At 25.3% G+C, this 24,627-nt stretch overlaps 1 protein-coding gene across 7 annotated transcripts in view; it reads left to right on the top strand.

Moving 5' to 3' along the window:
• Positions 1 to 24,627, top strand: part of LOC122505579 (RNA-binding protein Musashi homolog Rbp6) — a 1,132,030-nt gene that overhangs the window by 803,983 nt on the left and 303,420 nt on the right. For all 7 annotated transcript variants that reach the window (XM_043617295.1, XM_043617293.1, XM_043617298.1 and 4 more), the window contains one exon: positions 3,438 to 3,530. In XM_043617295.1, the coding sequence (XP_043473230.1) occupies positions 3,438 to 3,530 (93 nt within the window). The remainder of the gene's footprint in view (positions 1 to 3,437; positions 3,531 to 24,627) is intronic.

Here is a 24,627-nt window from a genome sequence, read left to right as displayed (position 1 = left end):
TCGCTCGTAAAAACAAGTTGGTTCGCTCGAGGGATGTGGAAGTAACGTTGAGATGATTTCTCTCTCTCCCTGTTTTTTTTTATTTTATATCTCTCTTTTTCTCGTTCACGTCACTTTTTCTTTCTCTCTTCCTCTTTCTCACTTTTTTTTTTCTCCTTGGAAAGCTCAAGCAATGCTTTTTATCAGAGTAACGCTTTTCGCGTTTACTCCACGTCGTTTTGAGCGTTGGCGGTTGCAGAAAGAGAGTAAAAACATTGCGCTTGATACTGTAACATATACGTGTTTGTGTTTATATATAGAAAAGGTAGCTGTAAAATTTAGAATTTTCTGGTCAAGGACAATCTGTTTTGTTGAAAAGATTTTTTCTCCAAAGTGCCAAAGACATCAAAAGACACATATAAAGTGAAATGCAATTTGCAAAAATATAAAAGACGCTGATTCCCATGAGGTGGGTAAAAAAAAAAGTTCAACTCGATTTCTTTCACATTCAATTTAACGACCTCTTTATACTCTTCCAATAGAAGAGAAATCAACGCATTTTTTATAGGGGTCAATACAGTAAAGTGGCCCATTGGTCCTGAGAGAAGCATAAAATCTAACCGAACGATGAGTTACAATTTGTAGAAACTCTTACTTTGCAATTATACCAATTATGTAAATTTCCCTGGATTTCTATCGCTTTTCCCCACTTCAATTTTTACCCCAAATATAAATTTCTTCCATTGTAAGGAAAGAAAATTCTTTGACTTTATTTTCATTTAATCCAAATTTTTTTTAACCCTCGCAGAAAATTTTTTTACACTCGTTGACAAAAGTATTTTTTTTGCAAAAACTAAATAAAGTCTTAATAAGATGACAATAGCTGAGAAATTCACCTGGAAAGTTTTTTTGGGGGGGGGCGAAATAGGCTAGATGGAAATTCTTTGCCAGAGCTTTTGCTTTTCATTTCTGTATTAATGTTTCGAATGCATGCAACAAGTATTTGAAATATAGGTACTACATTGGCGCACGATCGTTACACTCTTCTTCGCGTGTCCAATGTAATGTCACATAACAACATTTTTTATCGTCGAAATGATAAAAATGCCTATGAAAAAACTTTTCGCCGAACATCTGGAATTTATTTCTTTTTCTGAATTGAAAAAAAAGGGAGGAAAATTATTGTTAGTCGTATACAAAATATAAATAAAACGAGTAAAATAAAAGAATAAAATAAAAAAAAAAAAAAAGTTAAATAAAAGAATTTTAAAAAAGTAAACTAAAAGAATAAAGTAAAAAAAAAGTAAAATAGAAAAAGAAAATAAAAGAATAAAATCAAAAAAAGTAAACTAAAAGGATGAAATAAAAAAAAAGTAAACTAAAAGAATGAAATAAAAAAAGGAAAATACAAAAAGAAAATAAAAGAATAAAATAAAAAAAGTAAATTAACGATATTAAGAAATAAAATAAACAAAATAACATTTGAAATAAAGTAATAAATAAAAAATAAATAAAATATAAATTAAAATACTAAATAAGAAGCGCTTTATATACCTGCGTCTTGGTAGGAGCGCGAGCCAATCGCGACGCGACCCCCCACTCCCTCTCCATCAACCAATGATCAACTTTTACCTACAATACAATTACTATTTTGATCCTTTTTATTCTTTTTTTTTTTGCAAAACGAATTTTTATTTAAAAGTATGTCAATGTAAACAGTACTTTCACATTTATTTTTTACTAGATAATTTATTGTTTTCATTTAATCTAATATTTAAAAATCTTTATATTCATCTTTTTCAATTTTTTTATATTTACTTACTTTTAATACATTTAATTATATTTTAATACGTTTATATATTTTTTGTTATATTTAATTACTTTTTAATTTACATTTGTTTTGTTTATTTTATAGTTTTTATATTTATTTTTGAAATTTAATTACTTTTACATTTCATTATTATATTTTAATACTTTCATATTTTTTATAATATTTAATTACTTTTCTATTTCTTTATTTACTTTATTAATTTCATATTTAAGTTTTGTTTTATTTATTAGTTTTATACTTGTTTTGTTTATATTCTTGCTTCTATATTTATTTTTTTACATTGAATTACTTTTACATTTGTTTATATTTCAATATTTTGTTAAATATTTAGGTAATTACTTTTTTATTTACATGTTTACTTGTTTATTTACATTATTAATTTCAAATTTACATTTTTGTTTAAACAAAAATGTAAATTTGAAATTAATACTAAATATTTAACTGAATATTTAGTTTTATAGGGTAAGTGTACCAATTGCCGAGGGTGTTCCATTTGTCGATGTTACCATGGTAATAACCAAAAAATATTGTCTAAAATGTCTCATTTGTTTGTTTATATAATATTAATATATTTTTTTCACATTTATAACGCATAAAAAAATTAATATTTATTACTTTTTTTCATTTACAATGTGCTACACTGTTTAAATAAAATTCAAAGTTTGTTTACTCGACAACAGGAACCATCCTCGACAATTGGTACGTTTACCCTATTTGTTTTGTTTTTTAATTGCTTCTATATTTATTTTTACATTTAATTAGATTTTAATACTTTTATATTTTTGTAATATTTAAATACTTTTTTATTTTTTTATTTTACCTTATTAATTTTATATTAACATTTTGTTTTATTTACTAGTTTTATATTTGTTTTGTTTATTTTATTGATTCTATGTTTATTTTTTACATTTAATTACTTTTATATTTATTCTTTTATATTTATTCTTTTATATTCTATTAGTTTTATTATTTATATTTTTAACTATGTTAATTTTACATTCAATTTTACTTATTTAATTACATTTATATTTACGTTTACATTTTTTTTAATATTTCCTTATTTTTATGGTTTGTAAAAATTCCAAAAATTAAGACAACATATATTTTTCTTTTTTTTCTCTGTTTCATTACTTTTATATTGTATCGTTCAGCAAATAATTTAAATTTTATTAGTTTTGAAAGTGTATTTTGTTTACATTTTCGATTATTATTCTTTTCATGCATCGTCGAATTTTTGTAAACAAACAAACATTTCGACTTTGAAAAGGTTTCATTGTGTGATCCCTTTTTTCCTTCGAAGATAAGAAAAGGAAGGTATCAGGTAGAAGGTTTTGTTCGTCTGAAAATCAATTTTAGTTTCAGTTTTCGTCTCTTAGTATCAAATAGAAAAATTATAAAACTAATTCGTAATAAAAATTTTAAATTTGAGAAATATAAGTGAATTACATAAACAATTGGACAAAACACATTTATTTTTCAGTATTTTTAGTATTTAATATACTTTCACAATTTTTTATGTTTTTATTTGTAAATAAATTTATGTTTTTATTCATAAATAAATATTTTCCCTTTTTAATTTTATTTTTTTATACTCAATTATTAACAAATAAAAATTTTTTCATTCCAGATGGTGACAAGGACAAAGAAAATATTCGTCGGCGGCTTATCAGCGCCGACGACGCTGGAGGACGTCAAAAATTATTTCGAACAGTTTGGACCGGTAAGCGAATTATTCTTTTCGTCCCTAAAATATTTATAATTTCAACAAAAATAATAATATTGAGTTATAAAATTTTAATCAAACTATAATGTCAATTCTAATTTGTGAGGAATATTTTGAAATAATGAATTCGCAAATTACAATTCAGTACGAGCTAATAATCATTAAATGAATTGGCCTGACTAATTAGCAACTCTGTATGTAACTATATGATGATGATGACGATGATGATGATGATAAACCTGATGATTTGGATGACCATCAATCACTGAATATCTCTCCCTTTGTGTGTTGACAAAATCTCACGTGAAATATTGAAACCGCTAATTAATAATCAAAACATTATTTTATGACGCATAGTAGTTGAATTTCGTATATAACAATGCCGTTTGGATAATTCATTTAATGAGACTGTTGTTCATTTTCGAATGGGGAAATTCAGGCAAAAATTTTTTGGGTAAAAATAAGTAGAGTTTATTGAATTCTTTATTGTTTACTGATCGTTTATTTTCAATTTAATATTTTCCTCTTGTTTGTTGTTATTTTTGCATAATTTTCATTTAGAGGGGGCTTAAAATTTAGTGAATTTACTGTTAACTTGTATTTGCGCTTAAAAAAAAGGAATAAAAATGGAAAATAACGGCGTAAACGTTAAATCACAATTTAATTAAAGCTCTTCAATTTATCTTTTTTCGACCAAAGGTTACGCACACGTATCATGTAGTTGTTAATTGAGTAACTAAATCATTAACAGTGGGAGACTCTTCTATCGGATGATTTATTTTGTTTTTTTTATTTAATTACAAATTTCCGTATGTTTGTATTTTTTGTTAATTTGTTTTTAATTTTAAATAACAGTTATTAAATAATTTTTTATTATCAAATGACAATTTTTATTAACAGTTATTTTTATTATTATTATTATTATTATTATTATTATTATTAATAGTTATTTTTTGATTCAAAATAATTTTTAGGCTTTAAAAAATAATTTTTTTTCTTAAAGTTAGTTTAAAGTATAGCTGTTTTGTCTTAAAACAGTTTTTGGAATGGAAATACAGCAACAAATTTTTTTTTTTATTACAAATATAATTTATAAAAGTGTAGAAAAAAGGAAATATCTTAAGAAATTGAATATTTTCAATTGAAGAAAATTTCCATTGACAAGATTGCCATTTATACTGAAGAAATTTGGCGAATTTCCCCTTTAAAGTAGACACTTGATCATCACATATAAGCCAGATAGTAAATTTTCATTTAAAAGATCTATTTGGTAGAATCTCAATTTTCCTATATCAGTTTGGCTCCTAAAACTCATAAACAGTTATTTCTCCCATGTAATTCACGATTTGCGATTTCAAGTTGCTCTTCTGAACATTTCTCATCCCTTCAGTTTGCCTCTATCCTCGAATACCTCACGATCGATATAGCAGTCACTCTTTCTCTCTCTCCCTTTCTCTCGCTCGCTCACGCTCTCTTGAGACCTGAATTCAAGCTGGTAAGTGATTGTGAATTTTCCAACAAGGAAAAATTATTCTTTATTTTCAGAATTTGAATAATAATAATAATAAAAATTGATCATTTTCTGCTATGATATCGAATATAGGGGAAAGTGGAAGCAATTGACATAGTTTTTTTTTCTTAAATTAGTTACAGTTATAAACAGCTGAAGTGTTAAAATATTAGAAATTAAAAAGTAGAATAAAATATAATATAAAATAAAATAAAATATTTTAAAGTAGTTTTGTATGACTAAAAGCAGTATTTACTACTTATAGTATTTTCTAATTTAAAAATTTAATAAATTGACAGACTATAGTTTGTTTTTACAACTTATTTCACAATTTAAACGAATGTTTACTAATAATACTTCAATCAATTGCATTTAATCATTATGTCTGACTATAGCTTACTATTACTACTGAAATTAAAATGTATGTCTGACTGAAAATTGTCGTAACTACTTATTCGAACAATTGAAAATTGTCACATCTGACAAAAATATGTCATTACTACTTAAATTAAACAATTTTTAATTTTAGTCTGATTAAAACTTGTTTATACTACTGATAAAATAAATTCTTCTAAATATTACTTTTAGACAGAAAACTGACTCACTAACAAGAAGAAGAAGAAGTAAGACTACTTTTAGAAGTAAAAATTCTTATCTGACTAATATTACTTTTACTACTTTTTTTATAAAATTTTTAATCCTCTTAAAATAGTTTTGTCTGACTAAAAACTATATTTACTACTTAGCAGTATTTTCTAATTTGCATATTAAATAAATTGACAGACTATTATTTGTGTTTACTACTTATTTCACTATTTAAACGAATTTTTACTACTAACATTTAAATGAATTTCATCCAATCATTATGTCTGACTAAAACTTGCAATTACTACTTAAATTGAAGAATTTTGAAATTTGTCTGACTGAAATTTGTTCCTACTACTCATTTGAACAATTACAATTGGTCATGTCAGACAAAAAAAATACTAAAACCTGTATTTATTACTTAGCATCATTTTCTAATTAGCAGATTTTTAAAAATTTGTCTGACTATAATTTTCCTCTACTACTTCTTTCACTATTGGAACGTAAATAGTTTTACTATTCATAAATAGTCGAATTACATTTTAAAAGTATGTGTGACTATAGCTTAGAAATTAGTTATTACTTATTTAAACTAAGGAAAATTGTTGTCTGACTGAAAATATATCTTAACTACTTAAAATTGACCAAATTTTTAATTTTAGTCCAATTTAATTGAAATTTGCCATTATTACTGTTATAAGGCTAATTACCATTTAAATATTTATTTCAGAAATTTAAATATTTGTCTGACTAAAATTATTTTTACTACTTAAATTATTAGATTTAAACACCAACCAAAGTTATTCTGGTTCAATAAAATCTGCATTTGCTACTTAAATTTAAGGATTTTACAATATTGTACAGAGTAAATTTTCTATTTACTATTTTTATTTTCTATTTTACTACTTAAAAGATATGTTTGACTAAATTTGACTCTACTACTTGAATTAGCAAACTTTAAATTTCATTTCTGTCAACATTTCTCTACTTATATTTAATTAATTCAATTTAATTATAATTTGTCTGACTACAGTTTGTCTTCACTACTTTGTTTTCATTATTTCACTTGTCTGACGTACTTTAATAGTAATAATTGCATTATTTCCAATTAACCATTCTGTCTGACCGTAACTTACAGTTACTACTTAAAATATAGAATTTTCAAATTTGTCTCACTAAAATTTGTTTTTACTATACTTATTTAAACAATTAAAATAGGATTGTCTGACATAAATATACCTTAACTACTTAAATTAAAGATTTTTTAAATTTTTGTCTCATTGAAACTTGTCGCTACTATACTGATGTAAATATTTAAGCAATTCATTATCTTTTCAATATTTGTTTAAGAAATTTAAATTCTTGTCTGACTAAAATTACTTCTACTACTTACTATTTACAAATAGCTGAATTACATTTAAAACATCTGTCGGACTGTAACTTACAATTTTTACTGAAATTAAAAATTTTTAATATTTGTTTAACTGAAATTTACAGCTATTACTTATTTAAGCAATCAAAAATCGTTATGTCTGACAAAAATGTGCCATAACTACTTAAATTGAACAATTTTAAATTTTAGTCTGATTATAACTTGTTTATACTACTAACAAAAGTAAATTCTATAATAAATATAATCTATAATAAATAAATATATAAATTTATTTATGAAAATTGTTGTCTGACCAAAATTTCTTTTACTTCTTAAATTATTCGATTTTAAACCCGATTAAAGTAGATCTGTTTGCATAAAAGTTGTATTTACTATTCAAATTTGAGTTTTTAAAAATGTTTTTCACAGTAAAGGTTAGTTATTATTTAGCATCAGCATATTTTTCTTCTCTAGACATTATAACAAATTTTTAAAGTCTTTTTAAGGAATTTTTAAAAAAATTTTTTAAAATGTTTTAAAATTTGTTTCAGAGATAAATTTTCACCGATTCTATTTTGCGTTAACTGCACAAATTGTTAATAGCGTCTATTTTATAAATAAATACCTAGTGAACGAATTTGTAATTTTTTGTAAAATCAGATTTCAATTTCTATTCCGAATTAATATTTAAAATCGATGATTAGAAATTAATAATATGTCATTTTCCATTCGTGAATGAAAATAGATAAAGTGTTTAATTTCCAATCTGACTGAAAATTGATAATATATAATTTCCAATCCGTTTGGATATTGGTAATAATTAATATTTAATCGGATTGAAAATTTACAGGGATAAATTTAAAGAGAAATGTTTTGATAAGAAGAATAGTTTTGAGGTCAGAAAGTCATAGATATAACCTATAGAATATTGATAATTTACGTGAGAGAGAGAGAAAATGTGAGGAAGAGAGAAATAGAGAAGAAAACAGTATCTATAGTTGAAGCTCTATATCTTTATAGATTTTTCTTGCATTTAAGTTTGTGTGCCCTGTGGCAAATCCATTACGCAGAAAGCCTACAGGTTTCTTTCTTTTTTTTCTTCTTTTTCTGAACGTACGATATTAAAGCTACTTTTCTCAGTAGAGTTAAGTGGCACACTGCTAGGTGTGTATCGATCCGAGATGAAACTGTCTGATGCCAAGTATAACACCCAAGTCCATCTGGAGTCTCGTTAAAGCTCGATCTCTCTTCTAGAAACGTGATAGGGAAGCCAGTCATTGACCCACGATATCGACTCGAGATACTTTTTACCTATCTATAGCATGTTTGGAAAAAACACTCATACACATGTATTTTGGTCCAAAAGTATTTTTTAAAATTTTTTCCCCATTTTCAAATTTTATAAAATTTTACAATCATTCTTTTCAATGTTGCCACAGGTCAAGAAAATCAAGGAATTCAGGGAAAAGTCAAGGATTTTTATTAAAGTACTGAAAAAATTAAATTTCCAGTATTTATAATTAGTTTTATTTTATTTTTTAATCTATATTTAATTAATTATTAAAAATCATAGATTTATATCAGAAATTTAGTTTAAAAAAAAATTTTTAAATTTAATTTTAGAGAAGTTACAATTGTTTGTAGAAATTGAATTCTGTACAAAAATTTAAAAAAATTTTCGTCAAATTTTCAATTATCTTTAAAAATAATAAAATTCTTCTCCAAAATTCAATTATTTCACAGGATGTACAAAAATTTAGAAAAATTCTCGTCAAAATTGCAATTATCATTAAAAATAATAAAATTCTTGTCCAAAATTCAATTATTTTCATAAATAATAAAAATTTCACAGGATGTACAAAAATTTATATAAATTCTCGTCAATTTTCAATTATCTTTAAAAATAATAAAATTCTTCTCCAAAATTCAATTATTTCACAGGATGTACAAAAATTTAGAAAAATTCTCGTCAAAATTGCAATTATCATTAAAAATAATAAAATTCTTGTCCAAAATTCATTTATTTTCATAAATAATAAAAATTTCACAGGATGTACAAAAATTTATATAAATTCTCGTCAATTTTCAATTATCTTTAAAAATAATAAAATTCTTCTCCAAAATTCAATTATTTCACAGGATGTACAAAAATTTAGAAAAATTCTCGTCAAAATTGCAATTATCATTAAAAATAATAAAATTCTTGTCCAAAATTCAATTATTTTCATAAATAATAAAAATTTCACAGGATGTACAAAAATTTATATAAATTCACGTCAAAATTTTAATTATCTTTAAAAATAATAAAATTCTTTTCCAAAATGCAATTATTTTCATAAATAATAAAAATTTCACAGAATGTACAAAAATTTAAAAAAATTCTCGTCAAAATTTCAATTATCTTTAAAAATACTAAAATTCAATTATTTTCATAAATAATAAAAATTTCACAGAATGTACAAAAATTTAAAAAAATTCTCGTCACAATTTCAATTGTAAATAATAAATTCTTCTCCAAAATTCAATTATTTTCATAAATAATAAAAATTTTACACGAATTCAACTATTTACAAATTTTTTTTATAAAATTCTTCTTCACAATCAATTATTTTCATAAATATTAAATTTGTTTACAGAGATTCAATTATTTTTATGAATAATAAAACTCATCATAGAATTTAAATTATTTGTTATACGATTTTAACCGAATTCCTCGAAAAATGTAATTATTCTTGAAAATTTTATTAAAATTCGTCGAAAAAATCCAATTATTTAAAAATTTGTTTATAAAATTCTTTATGAGAATTCAATTTTGAAAAATATTCATTTATTCAATAATTTTTTCATTTTTGTATTTAAATAATTGAATTCTCGTAAAATTCTCTAATAAAAATTGTTTTAAAAATAAATTTCAGTTATAATTTCAGGTATTAATTGAATATTAAAACTAAAAGCATTATAGCATGAATTTTTAGAAATAATTATATTTCGGAAAAGATTAATTGAATTTTTTTTTAAATTAGTTCAAGTTTTCAGTTTCTAAATATGTAATTGTGGAATTTCCGAATAATCAAAATTTGGTAAAATTGAATTGTAAACAAATGGATTTGAAAATTCTTTAGAAACTTTTTCAAAAATTAATAAAAATATTTAAAAATTTGTTCATTTATTTCTTTTGCAGATTTTTATAACAATTTTGAAATTAATAACATTTTTCGAAGAGTTCTCAAAGAATTTACTTAAAATTGTATTAAATTCAATTGAAATCCCCCGTGTAGAAAAATTTCGTGGCGCTAGCTAGCAGCGCTAGACTGCATGTAAATTTACCATGTATCTAGCACTGCTAGCTAGCGCCAAGAAATTTTTCTACACGGGCCTGTAAAAAATTTTATTATTTAGAAAAATAATTGAAGTCTTGCAACGAATTTTATTAAATTTCTTTAAATAATTAAATTGTTGTGAAAAATTATATTACTTATAAGAGTTGATTTTTTGCAAAGGATTTTATTAAAATTTTTGTAAATTTAATTTTTTTTGGAAAAATTTTTAAAAAGCTTAAAATATTATAAAATTATATAACATTGCCTTCATTTTAAAATGTGAAATTAAAATTTTGAAACATAGTTGTAAACATATCAGTAGTACAAACAATTTTAGTCAGACAAAAAGATACGAACTTGTTTCTTTAGGTAAAGATGATTTTTCAGTTCGATAAAAATTTCTTTGACTAAAAGAATTAAGAATTAGAAGTAAAAAATACAGTTTCAGACGAATGGAAGTAGTAAAAGTAAGTTTTAGTCAGACGAATAGAAACTTTATCGATTTAATCACTAAAGGCTAGATTTAATCCGTTAATACTTGGAAAAGTTGTTAATTTCACTAATAGTGTTGAAAACACATTTCTAACATTGAATTCAGTAGTAAAGTCAAGTTTTAGTCAGACTAACAATTTTTGAATCATTGCTTTGATTTAAAAATTTTGTAACATATTTGTCTTTTCTTTTTTATTTTTGATAAAAAAGAAAGATTTTTGTTCACCGACTGAACAAAGATAAAAATCGAGTCCATATTCATTCTTTGATTTTGGAGATAAAATTTTTCCTCCGCATAACTATTTCAAAAGAAGCACTCAAATATATATTAAGTTTGTTGGTAGTGTCGTAATCTTATATCGTTCTTTGGCTTTCGCCTTAGACCGAAGATAGGGATCTCGGTCCTCCAGTTTCCAGGATGTTTGGTTATATACACACTCAACCGCAACTGATAAACCTAATGGTATTACTTTTCTAATGCATTATATTTATATCCGTTGAAATGTATCCTATAGTCGATGAAAATTACTTTTGTGTTTTTTTGGGGGAAAGGAAAATCTAGGGGTGAAAAAAAAGTTAACCCCAGTTGGGAAATTTACCATTGTGAGCTTTTATGGGACAATATTGTGAAACAGAAGTGACAATTTTTCGTGCAATAAAATTATAACCAATATGTTGAATCACTATTTTCAATTGATTTTTAAACTGATTTTTTTTAATTTAAATTTTATGTAATTAAAGCTAATTTTTGACCAATTACCTTACAATTACTACTTAAATTCCCTAATCTTAAAATTTAGCCCTACTACTTATTTAAACAATTCAAATTGACTTTGTCTGACAAAAAAATACCGTAACTACTTAAATTGAACAATTTTTCATTGTTGGCTGACTAAATTTTCTTGTACTACTTAAATTATTCGTTTAAAAAACAGAACTGATTAAAAAGTTGTAAATTTAAATATTAGTGTTAAAATCACTTTTTTTAGGGTAGCAGTAAATAAAAAATAAAATAAATAAATAAAACTTATTGTAGTAAAGAAAAATTTTAGTCAGACAGGATGTTCTAAATTGACCTTAATTGATAAATTAATAAAAGAAATAAAAATTTTAAATCCAGACGATAAATAAAACAAAAATAAAATTTTTCCATTCCACTCTGCTTTATTCCCCGACTCTTATTAGTATATAAAATCTGCAAAAAGAATACAAAACAGTATCGGGAGAAAAATAATAATCGCCCACTAAATATTAATTGATATTCAATATTGATTGTTTTGAGCTACAATAAAAAAGAGACTTTAACAAAACAGCAATTTGTATCTTATCAAAAGGCGCTAATTACATTTTTATCAGTCTATAGGGTTGGAAGAGAGGAGAGAGTGAGTGAGGGGGGGGGTGGAGAAAAAAGAATAAAGTAAAATTCAACAACCCCCGTGTGTTCAAAAGCACTATGAATCATAGTACAACAGTGGGTAGGTCGGTGATGATGGTGTCCGTGGGGTGTTTGGTCCACTGTTGGAGTGGGAATCTGACAGAATGAATAGCAACCTGAAACAAAAGCGCCGGTTTGCAAATGGCGTGTATTCACAACTGCATTGTTTTAAATGGCTGCCAACGCTTGGAATTTATTCCATTTTGCGACATGACAAGTGCCGTTAAATTTATCTATTCAACCGAAACACGTATCCGTTATAATTATAAAACGAGTGAAATTTTAGGTCGTTTAATATTAACACACAAACACGTATTGTTCTAGGGAGAGAGAGAGAGAGGGGGGGGGCAGAAAAACAAATTTTCTTTGATTGTAAAAATGAAAAGATGCAAGTGATTTTATGAGAGAAGAAAAATTTTTTTTTTTTTTGACGTAGGATCATATATGTTGAGAAAAAAAGGGGGTTTGAAGAGGGTGGAACGAGGGGGCAATTCTGGACCGCGTTAATTCTTAATTTCTTAATCTCCAGTCGACCGCCAAGTACTGGACTAAAGAGGCCTTCCGGTTTCATATCTAACCATCCATTCTCCCTTCTCTCTCTCTCGGGCTCAAGATTAAAGTTGAAAGTTGAAAGGCAGTGCAATTAAGCCTTCCCTTTAGTCGGACGTCCGCATTCATTTTTCAAGAGAACCGACTCTGGACATCTTCAGTTTGAATCAAGTTCCCTTTGGCAACTGTATGGAGTGAAAATTAAAATGAAAAACCTTGAGGTTATGTTCCTAACTTTTGGTTTTTTTTTCTTGTTTTGTTCTCCAAGACATATTCACCTGTTTTTTTGCGCTCCAAAACTTCAATTATATTTTTTCAGTGGCTGAATCTTTTTTTTCTTCAAAAGGCATTTTAATTATTTTTTTGAAAATTCCGAAATAAATGAAAACTGCAAAATATTTATTATTATTACTATTATTATTATTTATTAACGTAAAAATTAACTTTAAATAATTAAAAGAATTGCATTTAATCATTCTGTCTGATTGTTGCTTACTATTACTACTAAAATGAAATAATTTTAATATATGTCTGACTGGAAATTGTCGCTACTACTTATTCCAAAAATTAAAAATTGTCACGTTTGACAAAAATAGACTATTACTACTTGAATTAAACAATTTTTTAATTTTAGTCTGACTAAAAGTTGTTTATACTACTGATATACTTAAATTCTTTTGAATATTTATTTTAGAAATAAAATTTGTTGTCCGACAAGTCTTACTTTTGTAAATAAAAATTGTTGTCTGACTTTTACTGCAACTATTCAAATGAATTACATTAAATTATTATGTCTGACTGTAACTTACAATTACTACTTAAATTAAAGAATTTTAAGATTCGTCTGACTAAAATATGTCCTTACTACTCACTTAAACAATTAAAATTGACTTTGTCTGACAAAAATATGACTTAACCACTTAAATTAAAAAATTTTTATTGTTGTCTGTCTCAAATTTAATTGTCTGACTAAATTTTCGTAGTTTTTTTTAAGGATATCAAATTGAGATAAAAAAACGTATCAAAACATCAAAAAAGAAAATAAAAATCAAATTTATAGCCAATATCAAAGTCAGAGTGAAAATAAAAATCTAAATCACAGCTAATGTCAAAGTCAAAGTGAAAGTTAGAATGAAAATAAAAGTCAAAGTGAACTTAAAACTAAAAGTCAAAATAAGATTTATTTTAGGAAAAAAGAATTAAAAAGTTTTAATTCTTTCGAAAATATTTCAATAAAAATAAACAGAATAAGTCAAACTTAAAAAGTAAACAGTATAAAGAAGAAAAAAACGTGACATAACAAATAAAAATTAATTTCTTTTTAATTTAAAAAAAATTCTAAGGTTACTTTTTCGTATTAATAAAAAAATTTTTTTAATAAAATATTCAATAATATTTTTATGTGATACAATCATCAAAATAAACAGAAAAGTAAAAAATTTATAAAGTAAACAGCATGGGATGAAAAAAAAACATGTCATAAATCAAAAATTATTTTTTCATTTGAAAAAAATTCTGAGTTTACTTTTCAGTATTATTCCAAAAAGTTTTATAATAAAATATTCCATAATATTTTTACACATTGATAATATTATTTATTTATAAAAATAAATAGCAAAGTCAAAAATTTAAAAAGTAAACAACATAAAAAGAAAAAAAAAACATTTCATAAATCAAAATTCATTTTTTCATTTGAAAAAAATTCTGAGGTTACTTTTTCCTAATGTAAACAGAAAAAAAATTTCTTTGCAGTATATACATATATATATATTTTATATATGTATATATATATATATATATTCTCATACATCCATATATAAATAACTTCATTTGTAAAATATAACAAATGTAACCAGAAGAAACAAACTGACACAAATTTCTCTTTTTCTATTTTATTTTATTAACGATTCTATATATACTAGTCGAAAAGGAAAAAAAAGAACAAATAACACAAAAACGGAAAAACGTTGTGAAATTTTAATTGCAGAGGTTTTCATTTATTTAAAAATTTTCATTTAAAAAGAAAGCGAGCAATTTTTTCCCCGGGAGATTTATTTTCAGTTCGTTACACTAATTTACATATTTCACCAGTTTTTCTCATCATGAGAATATCATTTCTAGGAAATGTATTTTTTTTTTCGAGAAAATTTTTTTTTTTGTTCAAGAGAATAAAAATTTATTTTCTCGTTTTTTTTTTATAAAAGTTGAATCAAGCAAGATTATTTTAAATAGATTAGTGGACTCTCTTTTGGTTTGTTCACTTTTTCAGTTAGAGAACTTTTGGAGAGATAAAAAGAGACAAAAGGCGTATATTCTACTGAGTGAGATTCCGAGAGAGAAAGAGAGGAAATACGTCGTCACAAGGAATAAAATTTATGAGTGTCCTTTATTTCATCAGTTACAGAGTTGACTTCAGTTGGAACAATTTATTAATTTCTGCTTGTTTTAGGTCCAACATGTTTCTCATATATATTTTTTTCTCTCTCTTTTCTTTACGAGAGATAGAAAATTCATGTTTTCCCTAAACCCATCCACTTTGTTATGAAATTACAAGGTTTCGCTTTTGTTTTGACCTTCGACCCTTATGAATTTAAATATTATTGACTAAATTATTTTAACGAGTTTCGAGTGAATTTAGTAGTAAATTTATTAAATTTAGGTATTTTACAATTAATATTTATATCACTGAAGATTTGTTTGATTCAAATATTGGAATACTTGAATACTAAAATAAATTAATTAAAATCAAATAATTTAAATAATGAATTAATTTAATTGAATTTACATAGTTTATGTAATTAGAATGGATAATATTAATTATAAACTGAGTTTACTAAATTTCAATAATTATTTAAATAATATTAATAGAGGTATTTAAATATGTGCTGTTTAAATTTAAATTCGGTTTAAAAATAATTAATTTTCCAGTAAAAAGTCAGTCACTATATCTAGTAGTAAAATATTTCTATTTATTAATGAACTGTATTGTCGCGAAATTAAAAAAGAATTTTAGTTTTTAGTGTTAAAAATTATAGAAGAATTAGAAAAACTTCGAAAGTTAATTTAATTTGATTTCTCCACCTGCGAACACCAAGGTCACCACTAGATGTCAGTTCAGTTGATAAAACCAAATTTTACGCCACCTGGTGGTGACCTTGGCATTCTCAAGTGGAGAAATTAAATTTCTAGTTATAAATCATAAAAAAATTAATTAAAATCATTTTTAATTAAGCAATAAAACATAATTAATTGTTCACGAGAGTTATTTTGTTAATATTTGGAGAAAAGAGTCGTTATTAATAAGAGTGAATTATACCAAACTGCAATTGCTAATTAGTAAAAAAAATTAGTAAAATTAATAAAATTAGTAAAAACATTAGTAAAAATGAGTAAAATAAAAAATTAGGAAAGAAAAATTCAGTTTTAGAGAAATAATAGTCAAGACAAGATAATAGTCTATATAAGTCAGACAATAGTCAAATAATCGATAATATTTAATCTAAACAATTTTGTTTTTCTTTTAATTAATGTAAATGTATTCAATTAATTTTATTAATGTAATATCAAACGTCGCTTGACTTAAAATATCTTTATAAGGTTCTTATATACGTAGAAGAGGTGTAGACCCATTCAAAAGGTGTTTCCTGCCAAGCGATAGTAACATGCTCCCGTAATTCCTCATCTTTTGTCTTGTGAATGGATGCAAGCATCATTAGCGATAGCGTAATGAGCGCACTAATCACCGCAAGAGGATTGCGCACTAGGTGGAATATCTGCAAAAAAAAAAAAAAAAAAAACTGAAAGAAAAAAAAGGGTATACATGAATTGTATAAAGAATGAGTCTGGAACTAAAAGTGACGAACAATAAACTATTCGATGTGAATAATACAGTTAGAGACGAATAATACTATATATACAACATTGCAGACATAAATATAGAAAGAGAGAAGTGAAAGAAAAATTTTCATCATCGGAAATTAAAGGATAAAAATTGCAGACACTATAATATGATTAATTTATCAAGAGACTGATGGAAGAGGTTTATTTTAGATCCTAAAGCTTTCAAATAAACGCTATTTCACATTTTATTGCTTTTAAAACTTAAATTGCTTCCCATTTTGAAAAAAAACTTTCGAAACTCTTAAAACTTTTACAGAGGTTTTAAAATATAGTTTCGGGAAAAATTTTAAAGGTTTCTAATTTGAATAGTTACTTTTTTTTTATTTTCTGTTTCACAGTTTAGGAATTTTGAATTTTACATTTTATCGAGTTTCACTTTTTTATTTCTTTCTCTAATTCTTATCTAATTTTGTACATAGGTAATTGTAATAAAATGAAATATCTAATTATTATCTTTTTTTATAGTTATATCTCTAAATTATTTATTGTCTCTAATTATTTGCTCTTTAAATCTCTCTTTTTACCCGAATCAGTTAAACTTTTTAATGAATTTCAATTTTTAACTTTTTTAAAAGCAAAAAGTCGACAGACTTTTTGAAGAAGTTAAAAATTTACTGATTCGATGGTGAAAAAATTTAACAATTATAGAGAACAACCTATTTTTTAGAATCGTTTTAAGAAAGTTCTGTAGTATTTTTCTAAAATTTTTTTAGTATTTTTCTAAATATTAGTTTCCCTACTAATTGATTATTTTAAATATATATTTTTATTTATTGTATTAAAGAATGTCATAAATGGTTATTTTTTAATAAAAATTAGTGATATTTTAATGGAGGTAATTCTTCACTTGAGAACGCCAAGGTCACCGCTAGATGTCAGGTCAGTTGCTAGAAACAATTTTTTCGCCACCTAGCGGCGATTTTGGCGTTCTCAAGTGGAGACAGTGAATTTATAATTATAAATTAAACGAAATTAGTGAAAATTAACTTTAATTCACCAATAAAAATTAATTAATAATTCAAAAGTATTATTTTCTAAATATTTGCAGAAAAAGTATGTTTTAATTTCCCTTAGGGAAATAAAAAATTACAAGAAGACAAAAATTATGTAATTTTTTATTTTATCTCATAAAGATTCACTATTTTTACAAAATTAAAATTAAGTTTAAATAAAAATTGAAATATAAATTATATAATTGACATAACACCTTATACCATTCAGCACCTCAATTGAATATTATTTTTTAAATTAATTATTATTTAAATTATTTAATTGTTTTTAAATTAAAAGTATCAAGAACCCATAAAAATTAATTATAAATTCACAAGTATTATTTTCTAAATATTTGGAAAAAAAACTGTGTTTTAATTTCTCTTAGGAGAATAAAAAATTACAATAAGACAAGAATTATTAAAATTTTTATTTTATCTTTAAAATTCACTACTTTCAGAAGATTAAAATTCAGTTTAAATAAAAATTGATATATAATTGATATAAAATAATAATTGAATATTATTTTCTAAATTAATTATTATTTAAGGTATTTAATTATTTTTAAATTGAAATATCAAGAGTTTATGAGACTTGCGTTTTTGAAAAAAAATGCGTAGATTTGTTAAAAAAATTAATATTTAAATTTCGTACAATTGCATTCCTCTAGTTATATATTTTTACATATTTTAGTTATTTTTCTCTGCAATAAAATTTTTTCCCTTTGTAAGAATTATTACAAAAACGAACGAAAAATATTCTGAAATTTTTTAAATTACTGAAAATGATAAAGGTACTTTAAAATGTCAAAAATGTTCGGTAGTTAATTATATTTTTATTAAATAAATTAGTTATAGTTTAGTGTTTAGATTTTTCTTATCTATTTGTCGTCTTTTCTTTGACTTTAATAATAAGTTTAATTTTAATGATAAAAGTATATTTATTAGCGCGGTAATTAATATTAGCGGAAGATGTGAAATTATTTATTAGAGTTGTTGGAAAATTTCGGTTATGAAATGATGATGATGATGATGACTTTGAGATGATGGGAAACTTTTCAAGTGTCTTCGAGTTTTGATAGGAATTTAGAGGATTAGGATAAAGAATTTTGAACAACTAGCGCATGTTCTCTCTCCCATCCCGGTGAAGAAAAGTCTTTGAAAATTTCTGCTTCTTCTCGAGTGCGCGAAAATGGTTAAGGTCGAGGAGAAGAACCTGCATTTAACAGCCCCGTTAAACATTAACTGCCGCTCCGCAGTTTTCCCCATAACTCCGGGTTAACTTTGATTGCAGCTAACGGCCCTCGGGGATACTACCTTTAAAAGTAGAATACGAGGGAGAGTCGCGGCGCGAGTCTTGAAGAGCGAATCAACTTGAAGGAGAGAGTTACTTGGAAAGGGCGAAGGATCGAGAGATAGAGAGAGATAGAGAGAGAGAGAGAAAGAGAGAGAAAGAGAGAGAAAAATAAAGAGAGGGGGAAAAATAGAGGAAGATAGAGTTAAATAGAGAGAGAAAAATAGTGAGAGGGAGAAAGATAGAGAAAACTAGAGAGAAATAGAGAGAGGGAAAAAGACAGAGAAATAGAGAGAGAAATAGAGAGAGAGAGAAATAGAGAGAGAAAGATAGAGAGAAATTGAGAGAGGGGAGAGATAGAGAAGAATAGAGAGAGAAAAAATGAAAGAGAGAGAGAGAGAGAGAAAGAGAGAGAGATCGTAGAAGTTCGAATCGAAGTACCTGCAAGAGGCACCTTATAGCTTCTTATAATTACTTAGGTCTCGAGGGTTTAACTGCTGTTTAATTTCATTTGGCAATTAACCCCGTGCTTGATCGGAGCTCACAACAACTCATCTTTCAACCTTTTCAACTTTGCCATTCTTAGTAAACTCTCTTTCTCACTATTTTTGCATTTTTCTTCACTTAATTTTTTGATTATTGAAATAGTCTACTTTCATTCTTAAAAGTAATTCTCGAACAATTTTTGCATTTTTATTACCTACCCCTCATTTATACCTTTGGCGAGAACTGAAATCTCCCTAATTCTTTAAATTCTCTTCATTTAGTTTGCAGTGATATAAAAATTTATTCGTTTCAAATAAAAGATTACTTGTTGACTATTGTAAACTTTGAAGTTGGATGAGTAAAAATTGAGAAATTAATTAAGAATTTTTCAAATTTATTTATTTATTGAAAATTTTAAAGAATAAATTTTATTAATTTTAAAGATTGTTTTCACTATTTTTACTATTTAATACGTTTCATCTGACTGTGATTTGACTTGCCTTCTTAAAATCGAAAATAAAAATATTTTGTCTGACTAAAAATTGTCTTTACTACTTAAATTAGTAAATTTGTCAGGTTTTGTTCAATTGAAGTTTCTCCTCATATTTTATACTATACTTAAAACGTTTTGTCTGACTAAAAGTTGACATTATTACTTTAATTCATAAATAGAATTTTGTCTGACTAAAAATTGTCTTTACTACTTAAATTAGTAAAGTCAGGTTTTGTTCAATTGAAGTTTCTCCTCATATTTTATACTATATTTAAAACGTTTTGTCTGACTAAAAGTTGACATTATTACTTTAATTCATAAATAGAATTTTGTCTGACTAAAAATTGGCCTTACTACTGAAATTATATTTGTTAACGTCTGCTATACTAAAGTTTATTTTTACAACATTTTTTACTGTTTCAATTGATTCATTTGATTAAAACATAACTTTACTATACTTAAGTTAGTATTTACTTAACTTTATAACGTTACTACTAATAAGCATCAATTTTGTCTGACCAAAAACTTTCATACTCTTTAAATTAGAAGATTTGTTAAATTTTTATCATATGAACTTTTTTTTATATTTTTTAATATTTAAAATGTTTTGTCTGACTCTAACTTAACTTGGTTACTTAAATTTGCAAATAATAATAATTTGTCTGACTAAATATGGACTTTACTACTTAAATAAGTCGATTTATTAACTTGTAATTAACACAAGTACTTAAAGAACTGCTTTGACTTCGGAATTTTTCTATTAATACTTACGTATTATTGTCAGACAGTTTTGTCAGACCAAAAACTATTTTTACTACTTAAATTTAAGGGATTTTTGAAACTTTGTTCAGTTATAGATTATTTTTACTTTTTTACTATTTAATACGCTTCGTCTGGCTGTAACTCGACTTGACTACTTAAAAAATTGTTTTGTCTGACAAAAAATAGACTTTACTACTTAAATCACCCTATTTGCTAAGTCGTGATTAACTAAAGTTTATCTTTACAATATTTTTTACTATTTCAATTAATCTGTTTGACTAAAACTTGACTTTACTTTTTAAACTCGAGAATAATTAAATTTTTTCGGTCTAAAAATTGTTTCCTACTTACGTCATTACTTCACTACTAATACTCACATGATTAAGTTTTGTCTGACGAAAAATTTTTTTACTACTTAAACTAGTGAATATTTTAAATTTTTTGCGTCTACAGTTTGTGTTTACATTTTTCACTGTATGGAATTTTCCGTTTGACTAAAACTTGGCTTTACTACTTAAAGTTGGGGTATTAAAATTTTTTCTTACTAAGTATTTGAATGTTTCAAAAGTATTTTTACTTGTTATATTGACATGAATTGAATTTTAACTTTTCTGTCTGACTATAATTACTTGTAGCACTTAAATTAGAACTGTTAAACTTGCTACTTAAACTGAACATGAATTAAAAATTTTCCCCGATCAAAATATAGAATTACTAGTTATTTGACTTATACATATTTAGAAAACTTATTATATAAAAAATTTTATTATTTATAAAATTTATTCAAATCAAATAAAAATTTAATCGAACCAAATCTCTGGGTCAAATATATTTTTTTTCTTGAACTATTGCCACTAATTTTAATTAGTTAATTATAAAAATTGTCAATAGCAAAAAAAAAGAAGGGAAAAAAAATTTTAAAGAGAGACTGGAATTTAAAGTCAGAGAGACAGAATAAAAGAAGAGAAGGAAGATCATTGACGATAATCAAAAAGGAGCTTGCACTTGAAAGGTTTAGATCGCTCTCTCTCTCTGAGAGTTAAATTTGTTTATGCAAATATTCGCTGCAGCAATAAGTGGCCGTGCGCGCGTCCTTTTACCATTTTCAAAATAACAGAGAAAGAGGGAAAATGATAATCATCTTTCTCCAATTCCATATCTTTGCTCATTAAGTCTTCCCTCCAACGTCACTCCTTGATATCCAAACAACCTACTTACATATTCCCCCTTTTTCGGTATTACTTTACCATCGTATATTAATATTAAAATTTCACCTAATAAGATATACATTTCTAAATTGATGTAAATACAGATCCCTCCTTCCCTCCCCCGAAAAAAGCACATCACCAACAGAATGATTTAAAATGCGTCAAGGGGATTGAAAAGTGTCGCAACATTTTTAAGCTCGTGTGTGTATTTCTATATATATTTGTGTATGTTTGTGTGTATACGAAACCGATTTAAAATCCGATGCCAAGTTCGAAAAAAGGGGTTGGTTCACACCCTTCAGTGAGAAAGCAGCCTCCGGTGTAGCAACGCCCGAGGGAATATTTCACCGTACGAAACGTCGCCTAGATTACGAGTTTATCTAAATGGCGCTAGAAACGCGCGCGCGAGAAAGAGAGAGAGAGTGAGTCGCGCTCAGATTATGGAGGATGGGTGTGTAAGGAGTAAGGAGAGGGAGAATGTTTATGGTTTCATGACAGGGAAAATTGTGTCCCCAGGGATCCAGGGTAAAGCCAAAGCTGTACCATGTCTTCAAAACTGAAATAAGACCAAATTATTCCTTGTTTTTTTTTTTGAGAAATTTAAGACAGGAAGGAGGAAAAAAGAAAGTTTAACAAACGAGTGAAAAAGATTTATTATATTAATACACTGGGATTTGTTTCTATAAGCAAAGATTTTTGTAATTAAATTTGTTTGTATATTCGAAGAAATTTTGTAACACTGACGAAATGAATTTGCTTGTTTATATTTTGTTATTCGCTCTCAAGAAGAAGAAAACTAAGGAATCTAGAAAGCAAACGAATTGTTTGTTTTCTTCCTAGGTCCCTTCGTTTTCTTACGTTGGTATTTCAATTTATCTTAATTCAAAAAGCTTATTTTGATGAAAGTCAATTTTGAAATCAGTTTTTATTTTTTCATTCAGTTTTTTATTATCCATGTAATGAAAAATTAAACAATCAATATTTAATCAATATTTAATGAATTATTAATTTTTATTAGTAATTAATTCAATTTCTGTATTTTTACTGTAAAAAACGTATTTGATTCAAAAAAACTATAAAATTATTTGAATCAAACTTATTTAAAATTTTTAACTGTAAATAAAACTAAATTTCATTATATTTTTTTAAACACTTATCGCGTATATTAATTTAATTGTTTTTACTGAAAAAAGTTCGAATTATGTTGAACACAATAAATATGATTTAAATTAAATTGAATTTTTTTACACCTGTCGCATATATAAATTTAATTATTTTTTACTAAAAAAATAGAATTACTTTAAATACAATAAATTAGATTTATATTATTTTAAGGGGTTACCCCCACTTGCAACTTTGAAAAAATCGATTTTTCTTTTATTGCATTTTTTTGAAGCATAAGTAACTGAAAGTATGTCCTGAAAATTTCAAGTCAATTCCAACAAAATTGACTGAGATATGAGCTTTGAAAGAGACGAAAGAGACTGATATATACTGATTTGTATATACATATATGCATCGATAAAATGAATATCTTTTTTTTAATTACCACCATGACTTTTCAGCCTACTTCTGGAAACCAAACTATTACGTACTCCCACTTACCGGAGTTGATTCTATGTAACTTTACAAAAAAATTATTTTCTTCGTGGAAACTGAAATTGAAACTTTAAACGCGTTTTTCTCGAAATGGCATTTCTGAAGTCGGTGACCAAGATTACTCAAACACTAATGAACCGATCTTCTTGAAATTTTGCAGGCTTATTTAATACATAAAAATGTAGTCTTTAATCGTTCGATTTTCTTTTTCGAAAAAAAATGTCCGTTTTATAGCCAAAAAACGGACGTTTTTTTTCGTTAAAATCGAACTTTTAACTTAGACTGTCAGCCATTTTGTGAAAAATAAATATTTTTTTAAATCCTTCGATTAAAGACTAGTTTATACTCATATTTGACTAAATTTATCCACATTTTTTGATTCCGATGATTCACTTCGCCGCAATGTTGGTCACCGCAAACCGTATAAATAAAAATATTATTTCGTTGACGGCAGTTTGACACTTAACTATGTAATATTTTTTAACAAAAAAATTACTAAAAGTTCTTCAATATGTGTTCTTTAAGATGATATAGTTATAGATTAAAAAGGTTTTGTAGTTTTCTTTAAAAAAATTCATAAAAAAGGCTTATTTTTTTGCGCTACAAGTGGGGGTAACCCCTTAAATACTGATAGATTTCATTTTTTTAAAATTAGAAATTGCAAGAAACTTAGAAAAATTCTAGATGATAAAATGGAGGTTCTTCTCCACCTGAGAACGCCAAGGTCACCGCTAGATGGCAGTTTAGTTGGCAGAAATAGATTTTCTGCCATCTAGTGGTGACCTTGGCGTTCTCAAGTGATGAAATTGAAACTCCATTTTACATTCCAAAAACTTTTACATCTAAAAACGTGTTTTTTCAGTGATAAAAAGAAAAATTATTTCCAAACATTCAGTTATTTTAAATAATAAAATTTTTACATTAAATTGAATTATTTAAAATCTACAATTTTCATAAAATTTTTAGAAAAAAATTGACTATTTAAAAAGATTTTTATAAAATTCTTTTCAGGAATTCAATAATTAAAAAATATTAATAAACTTCTTCGCAACAAGAATTCAATTATTTTGAAAAATTAAAAAAAAGTTCGTTACAAGAAT

Source organism: Leptopilina heterotoma, unplaced genomic scaffold (genome assembly GCF_015476425.1).
Source record: "Leptopilina heterotoma isolate Lh14 unplaced genomic scaffold, ASM1547642v1 Lhet_36, whole genome shotgun sequence".
NCBI classification, from domain to species: Eukaryota; Metazoa; Arthropoda; class Insecta; order Hymenoptera; family Figitidae; genus Leptopilina; species Leptopilina heterotoma.
Note: the sequence above shows the minus strand (reverse complement) of the source record. Positions and strands in the feature narration are given on the sequence as shown.